This window comes from Quercus suber, unplaced genomic scaffold (assembly GCF_002906115.3).
Source record: "Quercus suber isolate HL8 unplaced genomic scaffold, Cork oak 2.0 scaffold_315, whole genome shotgun sequence".
NCBI classification, from domain to species: Eukaryota; Viridiplantae; Streptophyta; class Magnoliopsida; order Fagales; family Fagaceae; genus Quercus; species Quercus suber.
In genome coordinates, this window is record NW_027069770.1 from 431,162 (window position 1) to 448,628 (window position 17,467).

Consider the following 17,467-nt stretch of genomic DNA (forward strand, 5'->3'; position numbering starts at 1 on the left):
TCATAATATGTAGTAATATTTATTTTATTGAGAAATGTTGTAATTTAAGACTATAACTAATTTTGTACCTAAATTTTGTCCTAATTTTTTTTAGTAGAAATTGTAGCCACTAGCTACAATCGAATTTTTAGCTGAACTTTGTCTAAAATATATATATATATATATATATTGCCGTAAATAGAGAAGAAAGAGAAGAGAAGGGCTTTCCTGTTAATGGAAAAAGGATCCTCAACACAGCTTATGATGTTCCACGTCGGTGAATGACGCATTGCCACGTGTTATATCTCCCATGCTTTTGGAGGAATCGGTAATCGGTATGAATATGATATTGATACCCGTGGTAAATAAGTAAATTTTTGGGGACAAACAATGGAAAATGAGATTCCAACCCATGTTGATGTTTACCGTGTTACAATTTACAAATGATTACATTTCAATCATAAGTTCATAACGTACGAGAACCAAAGAATCCATATCCCTTCAAAAAAGCACCAAACCAAAAAAAAAAACTAACAATTAATATATACATTTTTTATATATATATATTGAAACATGCACTGCACTGACTCTCGGTCTCGGTTATGTCTGACATCTCAATCTAAGTTACTAACATCATGGCAATTCAAGCTAAAACCCCTTCTCTTCATTTCTCTCATACTTTTCACTCTCCTTCCCCTATGCCTGCATCTCTATCTCTTCTCTTTGGACCACTCAGGTCAATGTCAATGGCTTCAAAACCTCAAAGAATTAGAAAGTCTCTTGAACTCACTTGCAAGTCCAACCCCAATGATAACCAGCAAGTATGATTGGGTTTTCATTGTTCTTTAACTACTTTTGTTTTTTGTTTTTTGCTTTTAGTCTCGGTTATGTCTGACATCTCAATCTAAGTTACTAACATCATGGCAATTCAAGCTAAAACCCCTTCTCTTCATTTCTCTCATACTTTTCACTCTCCTTCCCCTATGCCTGCATCTCTATCTCTTCTCTTTGGACCACTCAGGTCAATGTCAATGGCTTCAAAACCTCAAAGAATTAGAAAGTCTCTTGAACTCACTTGCAAGTCCAACCCCAATGATAACCAGCAAGTATGATTGGGTTTTCATTGTTCTTTAACTACTTTTGTTTTTTGTTTTTTGCTTTTTCATATTGACACAAAAACTGAAAAAACCCATCTTCATTGATCTGGTTGGTTCCTTGATTATGTTTCAGGATTATCTGATTGATGCTCCTGAGTCAGTTGGAGATGGCTTTTCCTTCAGTGGAGGTGCTATTCTGTTCTCTTTCGAATACCCATTTGTTACTATTGCTTTGTGGCTTAAATTCATTAAATTTTAGCCCATTAGTGAATTTAGTCGATGAAATTTAAAATGATTGCTTTTGGTCACTTAAATGATTGCTTTAAGTTTTTTAGGAACTAAAGTGATCACTTTTTTACTTCAGAAAGTAAAATTACTCATAGAGTAAACCGTAGAGACCAATGGTGTATTTTGGCATTGTTTTGATGTGTGTGTGTGGATTAATTGAAAAATGTGGATGAGCGTTTTTAACAGGAAAGTATTCAGATGAGCCAAGCCAATCAGATGAATGGTTTAAGAAAGGGAAGATGGTGAGTACTCTCCTTGTTCCTTAATATGGCTTTGGACATTCAAATTGATATTCCTTAACTTATACGTTTTATAAGAATTAGATGCATTTAGAGATTTTAACATTCTTCATAGCTCTGAAGCATTAACAGTTGCTTTTGTGTGATTGAGTGAGAAGTCTAAGGGGTATACAGATCATAGCTTTTCCCAAGAGCAGTTGTGGCAGTGACATGTTTGATCAAATCTCAGTGGTTCAAGTGTGTGTGTGTGTGTGTGTCAGAGAGAGAGAGAGAGAGAGTAAACAAATATTGAGTATCATAGGATTTCAAGAGCTGTTCCCTACGAAGGGCTTCTCCACATGTGAATTGAAGAAACATAATGATTTAAGTTATACTTTTAGTAAGGAATTGCATTTGAGAGGAATTGAGGAAAGAAAAAGTAAACAAATAATATGGGAGCTTCACATAAGAATGGCGTTGCCTCAAATTTTATGCATTCTGATGTTCAATGACATCTAAAAAGACCATCTTTGTCTGACAATAAACTGGTACAAAGAAAAAGCTTTCATCTTTTAGTAAAAAAGGTATTTGGAATAAAAAAGATTTATTTGGAATGATTAGCTAATGTCTAATTGTATAACATCAATACTTGGATTTTTCACCCTTTTGTACTTATCATCATAAGCAGTAAATTCCATAGTTGGTTGGTCTCTTATTTTTATTATTCTCATACTGTTTTCTTCGGATTTGGTCTATAAAATGTATGCTTATTAATATTATCTTCTTGCTGACACTTAATTACGTTATTAATCTTGTTATGTAGGCCGTGTAAAATAATGATGCAAGCTATATTCTCCACAATTTAAACTATCTCATTGGGATTCCATCTCCATCATGTTTTGGTATGTGAGAAATTTAATGTTGATCATATACTTTTCCTAGGTGAGAGCTCATGGAGTTGCCGGGTCTGGAGAGAAGGCAAAGGATCCCATTTTTGGGCTTACAATGGGTGTTAGTTCTCAGACCTCAGCTGATGTTTTTAGGTAAATTCTGAGGTAGCTTTGAGAGAACTTTCCTTATTTGGACTGATATGCAACATACCAATATGTTTCACCTATGATTTTTAAGTGGTTTTAGGTTCTAAGATATGCAAAAATCCAAATTAAATTTGCAGGGTTAACCGATTTTGAAATATGCTCTGTATATTTGATTTTGTGCAATAGATGGTTCTGCGTTGAAAGTGGAAGTGCTGATAAGCATCCGGTCATATTAATTCATGGTTTTCCTTCACAGGTGAATCTTTTGTTTGTGTAATTTTTTTACAAGTAATTTCATCTTGTCAGTTTGATATTCTAGGAACTCCATTATCATTGTGGCAGATGAAATGTTGTGATTTTAATATGATTTTGATTATAGCAACAGTCATGTACTGTGACTAACTATTTTCTTTTAGATACACCAATTTATTTATTTTATTTTTTAATTTCAGGTATTATTTAATACTACTGAAACTAGCATGCCAAGCAATGACTGATTGATAATATCAGGTTTTGTTTTATGGTTTCTTAAAGAGATATTTTCTGTTTGTGATTTATGTCTATAAATACTACTTGTTTTTTCGGGGTCATATATATCAATTTTTTACCTACAACATCCTTTATCACATATATTGAAAGGATAGTTACATAATTTTGTAAACTTTGGCATATAATACACGCCATATGATAAATAATTGTCATGTGAGTTTGATAGCTTAAGTCGATTCAGCCTCTTAAGGTGCTCAATTGAGTGTTTCATTTCATATAAAATGGGAAATCATTTCATTTATAAAAATCAATCTTTGTACAAAATTTTATCTGTGATGGTTTTGACAGATTCAAAGTTATGATTACTATATAAGATAGATGTTTTAATTATTCCATTAATGGTTGCACTATTTAACAAAATTGTCAGATCCTGAAGTTCAGAAAATTGAGTATTTTGTTATACAGCATAAAGGATGAACATGGAATTAAAACTTCTTTGTCCACAATTCATTACTTATTGCTAGTAATTTGTGGAAGGTCCATGTCTAGGGTGTGTTTAGAAATGCTATAATTTATTTTCTCCAATTAATAACTTCTTAGTCTATCTTAGGCTATATATTTCTTAAGATATTGGTTGGCATAAGTATAATGATGTTTGAACCAGTTTAGAGGAGTACTGAAATGTCTATGGCTGGTGTATTGCTTCAAAATAGTAAATATAGGAGGAGTGTGTGAGTGGGCGTGCATGCTTGTCTGTGCGTCATCTTGAAATATCTAGTTCAAGAGCCCATCTTGCTAAGAGGCAGTTCTTCTTGACAGATCTATGGATATAGATATGTATTCACTTTGTTTTGCTTCTCTAGCATGTTAAGGTTGTTGAGTATATTTGATTTCAAATAATTTCTTATTTCTTCCATTTACATATTGCAGCTGATGCATAAATCTATAATTGTTGCAGTAAATGTCATTGTTCTAAAAATACCAACTTACTGGCCTGACATTAGTACTTTGTACATTGGCAGGCATACTCTTATCGTAAAGTTCTTCCTGTACTCTCTAAGGACTATCATGCCATCACTTTTGATTGGCTAGGTGAGATCACAGATTTAGTCTATTGTGAATTATAATATAAACTGTTAATTTCACATAATTTATCAGTTTTCTGTTCTCTGTGTAATCACAGCGGAGAGTGTCGATCATCTGTTACTTATTTTTCCATTTGTTAGGATGTATGGACATTTTTATCTGTGGTGTTTGGGATGAGTTGGGTGATGCTGAGACCTGTGTAAGGAATGATTCAGTGTTAGAGGAGGAAACTAAACTTGTTGCAGAATAGGGTTTGGAATGTGATTCTATCATGTCTAATATGGAAATTTTGGAAGGGAAAAATAGGAGAATATTTGAGTGACATGAGCTTTCTATTGAAAGATTAAAAGCTGAATTTATTGGCACCTTATCTTCTTGGCTAATTCTAGATGAGTCTCAATCTGTATGATTTGTTGGATACATTGTATTTTAATTTTTTTTTCCTTTAGGAGCAGGTGAGTATATCACCTGTATGCACAGCATAGAATAAAAATGTCCCTCTGAACTCATTTAAGCATATGATTTTTATAATATTTAGACTCCTTGGAGATAGAAAAAGTATCCATTCTGAAAATATTGATCCTATATGCTGGTTTGTGAAATAAGAATATATTTGTTATCACTATTTTCTGTAATGTTTGTAGTTGATAATTCCTAATTTCTTCTCCCCCCCACCCCCCCAAAACAAAAAAAAAAAGTTTTGAAGTATATAAAAATTGTGTAAGGTTTCTCATTTTCAGACTTGTTTTAGGGAAAAAAATAATCACCAAGATTTAATTTCTGCTTAACAATCTAGCTATAGTTGTCAGATTACATGATACATCTTGTCAGGAAAATAAAGTTCATTATATGCTAATTAGACTATATTCCTGTCCTTTTTTCCTTTGTTCCAAAAGGTTTTGGATTTTCAGATAAGCCTCAACCTGGATATGGATTTGACTACACATTGGGTGGTAATTGCTTTATCTGCCCAAAAAATGGAGGCTATTATATATTCTCTTATAATATCCTTCACTCCTTTAATATCAAAGTATATCAGAGTGTTTCGCATGGTAAGTTTCGTTATGACTGCAGAGTATGTGTCATCCTTGGAGTCTCTAATAAATGAGCTTGCCATCAGTAAGGTTTCACTTGTTGTCCAGGTGTGTTTGCCTTTCCTGATTGTAGAATAATGGATGTACCAATCAGTATTGCCTTTCTCTTCTTTTCTTTTTTCCAGTAACATCAGACTGAAGACTATTTTTTATGTTTGGTGCACTTCCCAGGGCTACTTTTCCCCAGTTGTTGTTAAATATGCTCTCAGTCATCAAGAGAAACTTAACAACTTAATACTACTCAATCCTCCGGTATGGATTTCGTGAACCTTACCATTTTGCTTGGACTTTCTTTCCAGCAATACTCATAGAGTCATTCTGATTATAAACAATGCTGGTATATATGTAAACAGTCAAATTGCAGAAATCTCCCTAATGGTTTTGTGGTATAGCTCTGGCTTCCCTGTAATTCCTGAAATATTTCTGATCTTCTGAGATTTTTCTGAAATTCCATTAATCAGTATTGTTTTCTATATCGACTTAGCCTTCCTTTTCATGTAAAATATATGATACATAGAACTAAGTGAGTACAAAATTGCAAATCCTTGGGATAAGTTTTAATTTTAAAAAACCCTAGGAAAGTTAGTCTCAATTTTGGAAGATGGGAGATTCTGCAATCTGTACTGTTTGAATGTAGCTATCTAACATTCAAGAACAGAACAATGGCAGTGATGCATATTGCTTTCTTGGTAATATAGTATTATAACAACTAATGAACATGTTCTTTCCTCTGGAAATTACAGCTGACAGCCAAACATGCTAATCTTCCATCAACCCTGTCCATATTCAGCAACTTTTTGCTAGGTGAAATATTCGCTCAGGTAGGATGGTTCTAAGCTTATGAAAAATGAAAAGGAGAGAAGACTTTGTGGGGGGTGGGGGTGTATTTTTTGAGTGCACTGATACATTTCTTGCTCCTATGTACATCTAGGATCCCTTAAGGGCTAGTGATAAAGCCTTGACCAGTTGTGGTCCTTACAAAATGAAGGAGGATGATGCAATGGTTTATAGAAGACCTTATCTCACATCTGGTTCGTCTGGTTTTGCCTTAAATGCAATCAGTAGGGCAATGAAGAAAGAGCTAAAGGTGAATTTTTTCACATTTTCTTTTCATTTTACATCTTTAAAAAAATTTAATTCTCTTGTTGTAAACCTTAAAATTTTTGTTTGCTTTAACAGATTAAGATTGTCAAGAAAACAAGGTAAAAGTGAACCCATTTCTCTATGCCATCTAAAATTGCCAAAGAGCTTTTAGGCATGGATAAAATTTCCTGTGCTAATGAGCTCTAGCTCAAATGTCATCTCCTCTCCTTGTGAGAATGGTGTGGGCAAGTTATAGGTTCAAGGCCTACTAGGTTTGTGTATAATTACCAATAAAAGAATTACCTACTTCTAGGGGTGGGGGAGAATTGCTGCCATAACATGGCAGACTCTTCAAGTTCTTCAAATCCTCATGAGATAATAGATAGTGGATTTTCATATTTTCTATTGGGTAGGGGTCATTAGGGAATGCTCTTCAAGTTCTATTTTACTCTCTCTCTCTCTCTCTCTCTCTCTCTCTCATAGCTGCAAGATCTCTGCAGTTTTCGTTATTTTTGCCTTGAAGTATACTGAATACACTGCCTCTTCATGGGTTACCATCTTTGTGGGAGTTAATTGTACAAACATCTATAGCTGATGTGCAAATTCAATAGATGTTATACCATCTACTCTATCATTTATTATTGATGGAAAATCTGAATCTGACCATTTAGTCCTGATTCCCAAGGCCGATTTAAGCTCTCCTCAGACATGAGGACAATTTGCTGAATACACACGGTGTGTGATTTGGATTACCATGTCAAAATGTTACTCTTAGGTATGGGGGGACACATGATTGTGCTAAATTTCTGTCTTGTTGATTTATTCATACAGCATTTTTGTGTTTTATAAAAGTTCCAATGCAAGCTTCTTTTGTCATAGATAAAGATGACTAGTTTTGTGTGTATGCGTGCAGGCGTATGATTTTTTTTTTTTTTTTTTTCCCTTTTCTTGGGGAAGATGATTAGTTGTTGATGATTTTTCTACCTTTGTTATTTTCTTTGTTTACTGGCAGACCTATGTGGAGGATATGCAGATGATACTGACAGATAAAAATTGGAATGTTCAAACTACAGTTTTCTGGGGCCAAAGAGATCGCTGGTTGAACTATGATGGAGTTGAAGATTTCTGCAAGGATTCAAACCATAAGCTTGTAGAACTACCAATGGTACAAAAATATTCTCTTATGCATGTGTATGGATTGAGAAACTTAGTTTACCGTTTAGAAAAATAAAACCAAAACAAAATATAGGCTATAGTATCGAAGAATTAACAGCTACAATCTTGTGAGTTTTCAAGTGCACATTCCAAATTCATAACATTTACTGAGCATTGTCATTCATTAAGCTCATTCTCTGCAACAATGTTTTCCTCTATAGTTCCCATTTCAATTTTGTTGTCTTTTCCAGCACTATGAATAGATTTTATAAGCATTATGCTGGATACTCCAACAGTTGTATAGAATTGATTCTTATGGACCTGAGTCCATAGTACCAATACCTAACCTCCCTCATATCATTCTATACATTTATTAGTATGATAAGTCATGTTTGATTTTGGGCTTGAGGGGGTGGAATAGAAATTTTTGGGCTTTTTTCATTGTTGCTCATTTAGAAGCTTGCATCCTTAAACCAAATCACAACCTCCAAAAATTTCAGCTACCTTTTGGGATCATTTTTGAAAACTCCATTGACAAAATATTTTTGAGTTCCCTTTATTTTGGTTCTCTTTATGTTCCCTTCATATCTGTTTGAAGTAGTTGTCATTACTGTGGTCCTAAGGCTTTTTGACAGTCCTTAATTGTTTTCCTAAATTATTGTGCATATTTGTTTAGTCACGCTTTTTGGCTAGTAAACTTATTGCCATATCCTTTCAGTGGTCCTTTGTAATAGATTTGTATATTTATTTTGCATCTATACTACAAATAAAATGGTTGCCAGAAAGTACGAAACTGATCATCATTGCCATATATTTTCAGTTGTTAAGTTTCTTACTATTGTAGAAAACATACAGTTTAATGTTGTGCTCTATAGGCAGGACATCATGTACAAGAAGATCGTGGTGAAGAACTTGGACAACTCATTTCTAAGATTATCAACAAAAGAAGCCAAATTTGATGATACAAAAATGTTGCTTGAGTAAGCAGTGCTCAGCATTCAGTAAATATTATTTTGCATTTTACAATCCATCCAGTATATTCTTTACAACAACAACAACAATAATAAAGCCTTAGTCACAAAATTTTTAGGCTCAGCTACAATCCTCAACAGATTAGTTAGGGTCTGTCACATGTATTTGTTTCCTCAACTCTATTCTAACTGAAGTTGTACTCTTTGTTACTTTCTTAATTACATGTCATTTTTTAGTACTTCTACTAATGTTAATTTTGGTTTTCTTCTACTTCTTTAATTCAGTATATTTTTTGAAAGGTAAAAAATGGCATATTCATCAAAGATTGAGCGTCCATGTGTTAAAAAATCACTAAAAATTTGGAGAGAGAGAGAGAGAGAGGATGGTCACTAAAAATTTGGAGAGAGAGAAAGAGAGGAAATGGCATTCCATAAAATGGAGGTTGACATGTAGTGTTTAGGACAAGTGTTGTGGGAAAATGGAATTTAATGTACTATGAAGATTTTTCTACTAGTCAGTTTCTCGAGTGTTAATAGTTAATTAGATTGTTGTAGGTGTTATAGTCAGCTGCCTTCCTCTTCTGTCCAAAATAAAATAAAATACATAAAATCTGCATAATATTTGTAAATATAAATTATATACTGACCCCTAGGAGACTCGGAGCTGAAGGAGGGCCCAAGTGATATATTCAAAAAATACTCTTTCAAGAAATATGAGATCAATTGTAAACATACTTTAGTTAGGATATTTATCTCTGTTTATGGTATCTCTATAATATATAGACATTGCACCAAAATGGAAAATTATATAAGGATGCATTTGGAATTAAAAGATGAATTTGAGAAATTTATATGAAGTTCAAAATGACAAGATCTAAATGAACGAGAATTCACTCCCATTAATTTAAATTTTCAAAATTATCTTAAAATCTGCTCCAATTTAAATTTTCATTGTGGTGATAGTGATAGTGATGGTAAGGTATCATGGTGTTTGTAGTGATGGTATTATGGTGTTATGGTGGTGGTGGAGGTCATGGTAGTGATTGTAGTAGTGACAGTGTTGATAATGGCAGTGGTGGCAGTAGTCGCAAAAAAGGGTGGTCATGGTGGTGAGTGATGATTGTGGTTCAGTGCACACTGGTGGCAGTGACAATGACAATGACAATGGCAATGGCAATGGCAGTGGTGGCATTGGTGCTACCAGCAATGATGATGATGTTAGTGCTATCAATAATGATGGTGACAGTAGCAACAATGGTAGTGATGACAATGTAAAGAGCAATGGTGGGTTGTATGGGATGGCAATGTTGGTAAAATGTTTGTGAAATGACAGCTTCTTTCTTTATATGAACTTGGGATTTGGATGCTTGAAAATCCCAAATTCAAAATTTTATGGAATTTTGAATTGAAAGACTTGCAATTTCATCACAAACCCTTGTTATAAAAGGTCATTAAGATTGACTAATACTGTCATAAAACAATAATACACTATAAATGAAACTGATTTGGTTTTCATTCTTGCAATCTTGAGAACTTTGTGTATTTATTCAAATTCTCACAAATAATGAATAGTGAAATTACAAGATAATGATCACAGGACTTGTATACAGTAATATGTACCATATTAGCAATGCCAACTTGCTAAGTATCAGCCATATTTGGGAAGATGTATTTCAGCACTACTTGAACTCTACATAGCAGTTCTGCTGTCCTCCTCCCACTACTTTAGGTCAATGACTGTGTCATCATGTGTATGTCTTCAGCAATCAACTTTATCTACGCAAGGAAATAAACAAGGTTCTAAAAAATGTACTAGCTTTTGCCTTGCTGGGGTGGTTTTTGATACGGATCAATCCAGCAATAATCCTCCTTTACTGCTTTTTTCCACCTATTCTTGAAGATCTCTAATTCAACAAAGGACCTCTTTCTCACCTGCAAGTGAGCAATGAATCAAATAGTGAGAAAATCTTATCCTTAAGCAGCCAGTATCATATGAACACCAGAGACTTTCTAGTAAACTGTGGCTCTTCACCACCTTATTGAAGGAGCAACCCCTTTTTGGATGCATAAGGCATCAATATCATCTGATAATCAAAGAAAGCCATTATGCACAATTTATACTGCACAGGTTCACATTCAGTATGCACTATATAAATCTCTGGCAAGTGGCTTAAGTATACATTAAAGAAGAAAAATGGGATCCTGATATGCAGGAATTGGACAGAATAACTAGTTTCTGTGCATAGAAGATACATTGAAAGGCTTACCCCAGTTCTACCATCAGATTGATGTGACAGTGATCCTTCCTGCAAATTCAAAGCTGCTTATTAGTACCAGTTCAGACAACTAAAGAATGTGATGTGGCATATTGGGTTTTGATTAAGTACCGATTTCTCTGAACTATGTGAGCTCATATCATGGGCAGCTTGATTAGGTTCTTCAGTCTGTATATATAATCATCATCATGAATTAGTAGCGATAGAAATATTACACGACTGGGTTAGTTAGAGAGAGAGAGAGAGAGAGAGAGAGAGAGAGAGAGAGAGAGAGAAGTTTTAACAACTAAAAAATAATAATTTATAATTTAGCCATGATTTGGATGTAATCCTAATGTGAAGATTTAATTAATCACAACTACTTAATGCTCTCTCTATTATGAGTCCTCATGATTAAAACACTTCAAAAATAAAAAAATTTTCTTATATGGAAACCAATAAAATTTTACTAAGAGAATAAATTTCAAAAAAAATGACGAAAAGCAGGATAGAGAAAAGTTCTAGACAAATCTAAGGACTTAAAAGAGGAAAGGAAGTCCCAGATATATGATAAACACGGGTGAATCTTCTATGGCCAAGAACCCCAGTCTTGGATAGAACTCCTTATGATGTCTTTGGTTATAATGTGACATGATGTGTACCAATGTGTTATATGGTCTCATCTAATTACTAATAAAGGACTAAAAGACAACATCCAATACTTTAACAATGGTGGCAATGGCAGGATGGACATATGATTCCCTCAATAACAAACGGATTTATGTACCATTCTTTAGAACATTTGAAACTCAGCCTTTCCCTCCTTTTATTTAGTTATCCATGATCTTTAACTAAAACTCATTTGGCTCCCACTATGCAGCCCCAATAATAATATTTCTGGTAAATAAAGCAAACGACACAAGAAACAGAAGAAGAACATAAAAATGGACTGATGAAGATCCAGCAAGAGCATCTGCATTAAAGAAAAAGCCAGAGAAAGCAAGATATTTTACCCTCAAACATAAATTTACACACAAGAGAGAATGTATTCATTCAAAAAATTAAAAAAAGAAAGGGAGAAAAATAAGGAAGAAGGGAAGGACAAGCTCCATATATTTCAAGTCAAAGGTGTCCATCATAGCCACATAGGTGTGTGTGTTTGTGTATAGTGTATTAAAAAAAAAAAAAAAAAAGAATTTATAAACAATGAAGTTATACACCATGCAATAACTCAATAAGTATGGCCCAATTCACCCTCATGCCATTGGGTTGACATGCCCCTTGTGTCAAACACTCTAAATTTCACATTGACCAAAAGAAGTATCAGTTCAATCGGCATTCAACCCCAAAACAAATGTCTTTTTTTATTCGACAGAACAAATTGTTCAGCCTTGGCAAATTATAGGGTACATGATATGTATGGAAGGAGCTGTGATCAAAAAGTAGCCTGGATGTTATGTTAGACTCATGTAAGCATGCAGCATGGCTTTTAGTTCTGATAGAGGCAATACAAACTAAAGTAACCAACTATAACGATGTATCTAGCTAAGTGATCAAACAAGAAGATTTGGTTGTGTATAAATAAAGTTTCCACTATGGAAACATGTGTCTCAAAGATTATTTAATTCAAGTTAAGGAGCATAAGTAAATTAAGGAAGAAGAACATGGATAGAAGTAATGAGGAAGTGCACAATTATTAACATTTAATTGATTATATAGCCTTAGATACGCTAATTTTAGCCCATCCCAACACTATTGGGATTATGAATTCGTTGAATTAGTAATAAAGGAGTTCTAACCTTATTTGCCACTGAACCCCCTAGTGTGGGTAAACCATAATGGATGATGTACTCGGAATCAACAATACCAATGTTTTTGGTTCGATCACCCTGCTTTGCACATAAGAAATTTGCTCAAGGTATGAACAAATTGAAATATGTTTGTGCGCGTGTGTGTGGTCATAAGATGGGAAAATTGCCTGTGCACAGTAACCAAGTTGAAAATCCAGGCCCCACGCATGAACTAAGTCATTCTGTCCAAACATTAGGGGAAAAAATATAAATTAGTGGCAAAATTTTGTAAAGCCCTATGTTTATCCATCTTAGAGAAGTTAGTGATAATGTTAAAATCTTGTTCATTAGACCAAAATCTATTATTGATAGGTCAAGTCCAGGTCATACTGTCCAGCCAAACTGATAAGAAAGAAACACTCAATCTTGTATTCAACAGTTCAAGTTAAGGCCATACCTGAATCATATGCCACGCACAGTGCCAGGATGCTCTTGAGAAAACAGGAGCCATCATTTCCACCCACCTGTCATATTTCACAAACTAAAGATCAGCACAATAACTGATAACCTTCAACTGTTGGACACACATACATACATGCATTCATATGTACATATATGTATCTATATACACATAATTGTTTGTGTTTGTGTGTGTAAAGTAGCAAACCAAAAACAAGCTGCATTCAAATTTGCTACCCTGTGCATGGAGGCTCTGTGCTGTTTGCATCACACTTCCTTCCACCTCCAATCAACTTGTTTATCTTCCTGTTAACCAGTGCAAAACCAATGACAACATATTCTCGTATTAGAAGAAACCATACTGAGAAATTCAGTTTGATCAAAGCCAAGTAGTTTTTGTCATGACACCCAAAATGACAAAACATATGACAGTTACACATAAAAATCATGAAGACCTGCCACCAAAATTTATATAATAGTCAAATGAATAAATAGAGATGGGACATTAATTCAGCTCATTCTTAAACATCATTTTCTTGGAAAAGATTAGGGAACCTGTGTACTTTTGATCTGCTATCTCTCGCTGTGAGATGATGATGCACCTCTGATATGTTAGGATCAAGTGCTGGCTGTGATATCTCAAACCCTTCTTCTTTAATAATTTTAAGATATCTGCAAGGAAGACATTAACCCAAAATTGAGCCAAACTGAGGTTTATGTGCATACATGAACCCACACACATATACAGATTATGTGTGTCATATATTTATGACACTGTTTTATGTTGACATTCCATTGATAAATTATGATATAAAAAGCTAATATTTTATACTATCATTATTATTATTTTCAAATGATAAACAACCAGGTGCACAGATCTGTTAACACTTCCAACATACATGCATCTATGTACTCGTTCATACATGCATATATGACATATGTACAGCTACAAACAAATAATCATAAATACTAAGTACACAGCCATTTACATATACATACATGCATACATACATGCATACATACATAATCACAAACTCATACTGTCCCAAAAACTACAAACTCATAAAAATGCATATTTACCTTCCAACATTAAAATTTTCAATCCCAAGGTCTTCATCCCATAGGAAGATGTAGGCATACTCGGACACAATATCTGGATGTAAGAACCGCTTGGCAAACCACCTAAGTCATTGAAAAAAAAAATTATATACTAGTATGATGACTAGACACATCTGAACAATCATAAATCTTTCTGTTGTTGTTGTTATTATTATTTATAGCTAATAAAAGTTACCACTTAGTCTGATTGATGGCAGAAACATGTATGGCATGATCACTCCAGTCTAAATCTCTCCAGTCATCCACAATGCCATCATAATGGAAAAGCATCACAACAAAATCACTGGACAAAAACTGTAATTTGGGTTGAATGAAATTAGATTTAATGAATTCAAAGACAATCAAAGTAACGAGAGCATGGCTTGTTACCTTCTTTACAATTTTATTCACACTTTCTTTTTGCTTTATCCCAGCTGCAATAGCCAATAAGTTCATCGATGACTTTGATTTCTGCATAGAAGTAGCATACAATATAATTTAAAAATAGTCAAATCAGATAATCAGCATTTTCAAGTTAGAATCAAAGAAAGTACACTGGATCTGTATCAATTGAAAAAGAGAGTGAAGAACAAGTAGAAGACAATAAAGAGCAGAATTTACAGAAAGAAATCTTTTCTCTTAGAAGTTATTTTTGTAATTATGTTTCAAGTTTCTGAACTATAACTTTTCTTTAGTCAGTGGAATGTTTTATGCTATTTATTGTCTTCCTTTCTTTTTAAAAAAATTGAATTGAATGTTTTCTTTAAGTGGTAACTAACAATCAATATCTCACTTGATTTGAAGTAGGATCCCATAAATTATAATATTTTTTTTTCTAAAAAGAATTTGATCCTAAAAGTTTTGAGCCTGCAATCTAAGGTAGAAATTTGTATCATCAGACCTCCAGTGCACCAAGTGAGACCTATTAATTCCCCATCTCTTGAAAAATATAAAATCATAAACCAGAAAGCAAAAACAAAAGAAAATATGATAGCAAAAAATAACTTCTTCTTTCAAAGATTGTCTCTACAAGCAAGTTTTAGGATGGAAAAATAATATTTCTGCGCCTACAGTTCATGTGCACAGTCAACAAGAAAGGAAGCAACAAAAATTTCTCCTTCTCTGACCTAGATTTTCCAGTAAGATGATTTTCTATCCTAAGATATTCCTTAAATCAGAAGGGAGTGAAAAAAACAAAGTAAAAACTGCATGGCCCTTTAGTAAAATGACTAAAGTAACGCAATCTGAAAGGCCGTATTACTAAGAGTGACAAACCTTTTTATCCAGGGGGCCCCATAATGATCGCATTTCCAAGTCAGAAGTCTTGGAAACAATACCCTTAGGTAGTGATTCACTTCCTTGTGGCCTGCACTGAGTCTAAATACAAATGGATGTGCATATAAGAATAGAAAAGCTAATCAGTACATGCTAAAACAAGTAGCAAATTATGCTTTTAAATTGGTTTTGGATGGCAGCAGCATACCTCACATGTCTTCCATCTTGTATTCTGCATAGCATCAATGAATCCCCTTGACAAAAACCTCTGTGCAAAGATGGCCCGGTTATTACTCTTAGAAGCCATGTTATTTATTTGGGTCTAAGAATAGTTATGAACAGGATTGATACGTTCATTAGAGTGGGTGTACATTGGCAAGTGAACTTATATAGCTTTCTAGTATAAGATATGAATGAAGATATGTCAAGTGTAAGTCCATAATAATATAGTGGAAAATGCCTCTAAACCCAGAAAGCAAACTAAACATACCACAGTACTCTAATACTAAGTAAATTTATGCAATAAACATGGAAAGGAGAGTATGTTTTACCTCTTTGTAATCTGTGACTACAAATGCACTCCCTATGAAGAAGCCTGCAGAAAGCAAAAACAGCATGCAAAGGAACCTGCATCTAAATGTTCTCTGCCTCCTAGGCTCCACCGTTAAAGCTATCTAAAAGCAAAGAAGAAACAAAAAATATTAGCCCAAGAAAGGGGATAACATGGAATGCATTAATTGAAATAACACACTTAGAAAGACTCATTCTTTTGGCGTACAGGTTTAAAGTAGCATTCTCATTCATCTGTACTCATTTTTTTCTTGTTAACTGAAAGAATTTGAATATTTCGATGTACAACAACAACCAAAACTTAGTCCCATGAATCCAAGTTTCACTAAGTAAACAAATAAATGGAGGAAGATTTACAATTGAGAGATCCACTTTAAGGTGTTATTGAATTCATGATAAATTAAAACACACAAAGGAATAAAATGAGCACTGCGGAGTGAGAATCCACACAAAATTTGAATGTGACTTTCTTGCTAAAATGGGGACTAATAATCAGAAGTTTCCAATAGGACCATATTCACTTCCCAGTTAAGCTAGTTCAAATCTCCTACTCCAATCTAACTTATTAAAATAAATAAATTTTAAAAAAATTATTAAAAAAAAAAAAAACAAACAAACAAACGAGTGAGAACATTACAATTTACCTCCATGTGATTTGGCCCTATCAGAATTTAGTCCTCAAACTTTCAATTGCTAAAATTGACACCATTAGTTTTGGTCTAAAATAAAATCGAAGTACCTCTAACAATTTTATTTTAACCCAATCCTTAGGGGATTAAATGTAACAATTGAAAAAACTTGTGGGACTAAATTGTGATTAGGCCAAACCATAAAGGGTAAATTTTTATGTACAAAATGCAAAATTTGTTAATCCAAACGGTAAATGTAGAAACTCAAATTTGAAAACTAAATTGTGATAGGTTCAAACCACAACAAATTTGAAGAAACTATATGGTAGTACTTTAAAGGAAAAGGAGGTGTCCTTTTAACTTGTAATGCCCATGAATGATCACATTATAATAAAAACTGCATTTAGGATATATGAACTCCCTACTGAATTGAAGAACCTGTATATATGTAGTTCTGAGTATATTTATGAACAGTAAATAAATACCCAAAAACAAAAAACAAAAAAATGTCATAGTTATGAAACAGAGAGTTAGATAGTTAAGGACTAAGAGGGTCTTACAGAATTTGACGTCTTCATGTGAACATTTCAGATGAACACGACAGAGAGCAAATTCTAGAGATATATATATAGTATAGTATAGCCAATGTTATTAGATTATGATATAAAATGAAATAGTCAAATAGATACATATGTTTGTTGTTGTATTCTAAGTTAAAAAAAAAAAGTTGTACAGAAGGTTGAGCAGTGTTTAAGTTACTTGAAGCTACAAAAGTTGCTAACAAAGTAAGGAACCTCACGTGTATCTCGAATCTCCAGACAACAACGGATACAACGAAAGGCGCGTGAAGACATAACTCGAGCGCCGTTAATTATGTTGTGTGTGAACCACCAC

At 33.7% G+C, this 17,467-nt stretch overlaps 2 protein-coding genes across 2 annotated transcripts; one reads left to right on the plus strand and one right to left on the minus strand.

The window, feature by feature from the left end:
- Positions 1-864: 864 nt before the first annotated feature.
- LOC112030287 (uncharacterized) lies at positions 865-8,738 on the plus strand. Its single transcript, XM_024062976.2, has 13 exons — positions 865-1,085; positions 1,210-1,264; positions 1,551-1,606; positions 2,525-2,625; positions 2,806-2,875; positions 4,131-4,200; positions 5,091-5,147; positions 5,269-5,336; positions 5,460-5,540; positions 6,032-6,109; positions 6,220-6,375; positions 7,384-7,536; positions 8,402-8,738. Exons 1-13 carry the CDS (start codon positions 900-902, stop codon positions 8,483-8,485), a joined length of 1,215 nt encoding a protein of 404 aa, XP_023918744.1. The 5' UTR covers positions 865-899; the 3' UTR covers positions 8,486-8,738.
- A 1,179-nt stretch (positions 8,739-9,917) lies between these two features.
- LOC112030348 (uncharacterized) lies at positions 9,918-17,242 on the minus strand. Its single transcript, XM_024063037.2, has 15 exons — positions 17,134-17,242; positions 15,926-16,048; positions 15,583-15,642; positions 15,375-15,476; positions 14,490-14,570; positions 14,296-14,414; positions 14,082-14,183; positions 13,557-13,673; positions 13,239-13,307; positions 13,000-13,066; positions 12,731-12,784; positions 12,552-12,641; positions 10,885-10,941; positions 10,765-10,803; positions 9,918-10,429 (listed from the first exon to the last, which is right to left on the minus strand). The coding sequence occupies exons 1-15, from the start codon at positions 17,149-17,151 to the stop codon at positions 10,310-10,312; spliced, it is 1,218 nt and encodes a 405-aa protein (XP_023918805.2). The 5' UTR covers positions 17,152-17,242; the 3' UTR covers positions 9,918-10,309.
- Between the last annotated feature and the right edge of the window lie 225 nt (positions 17,243-17,467).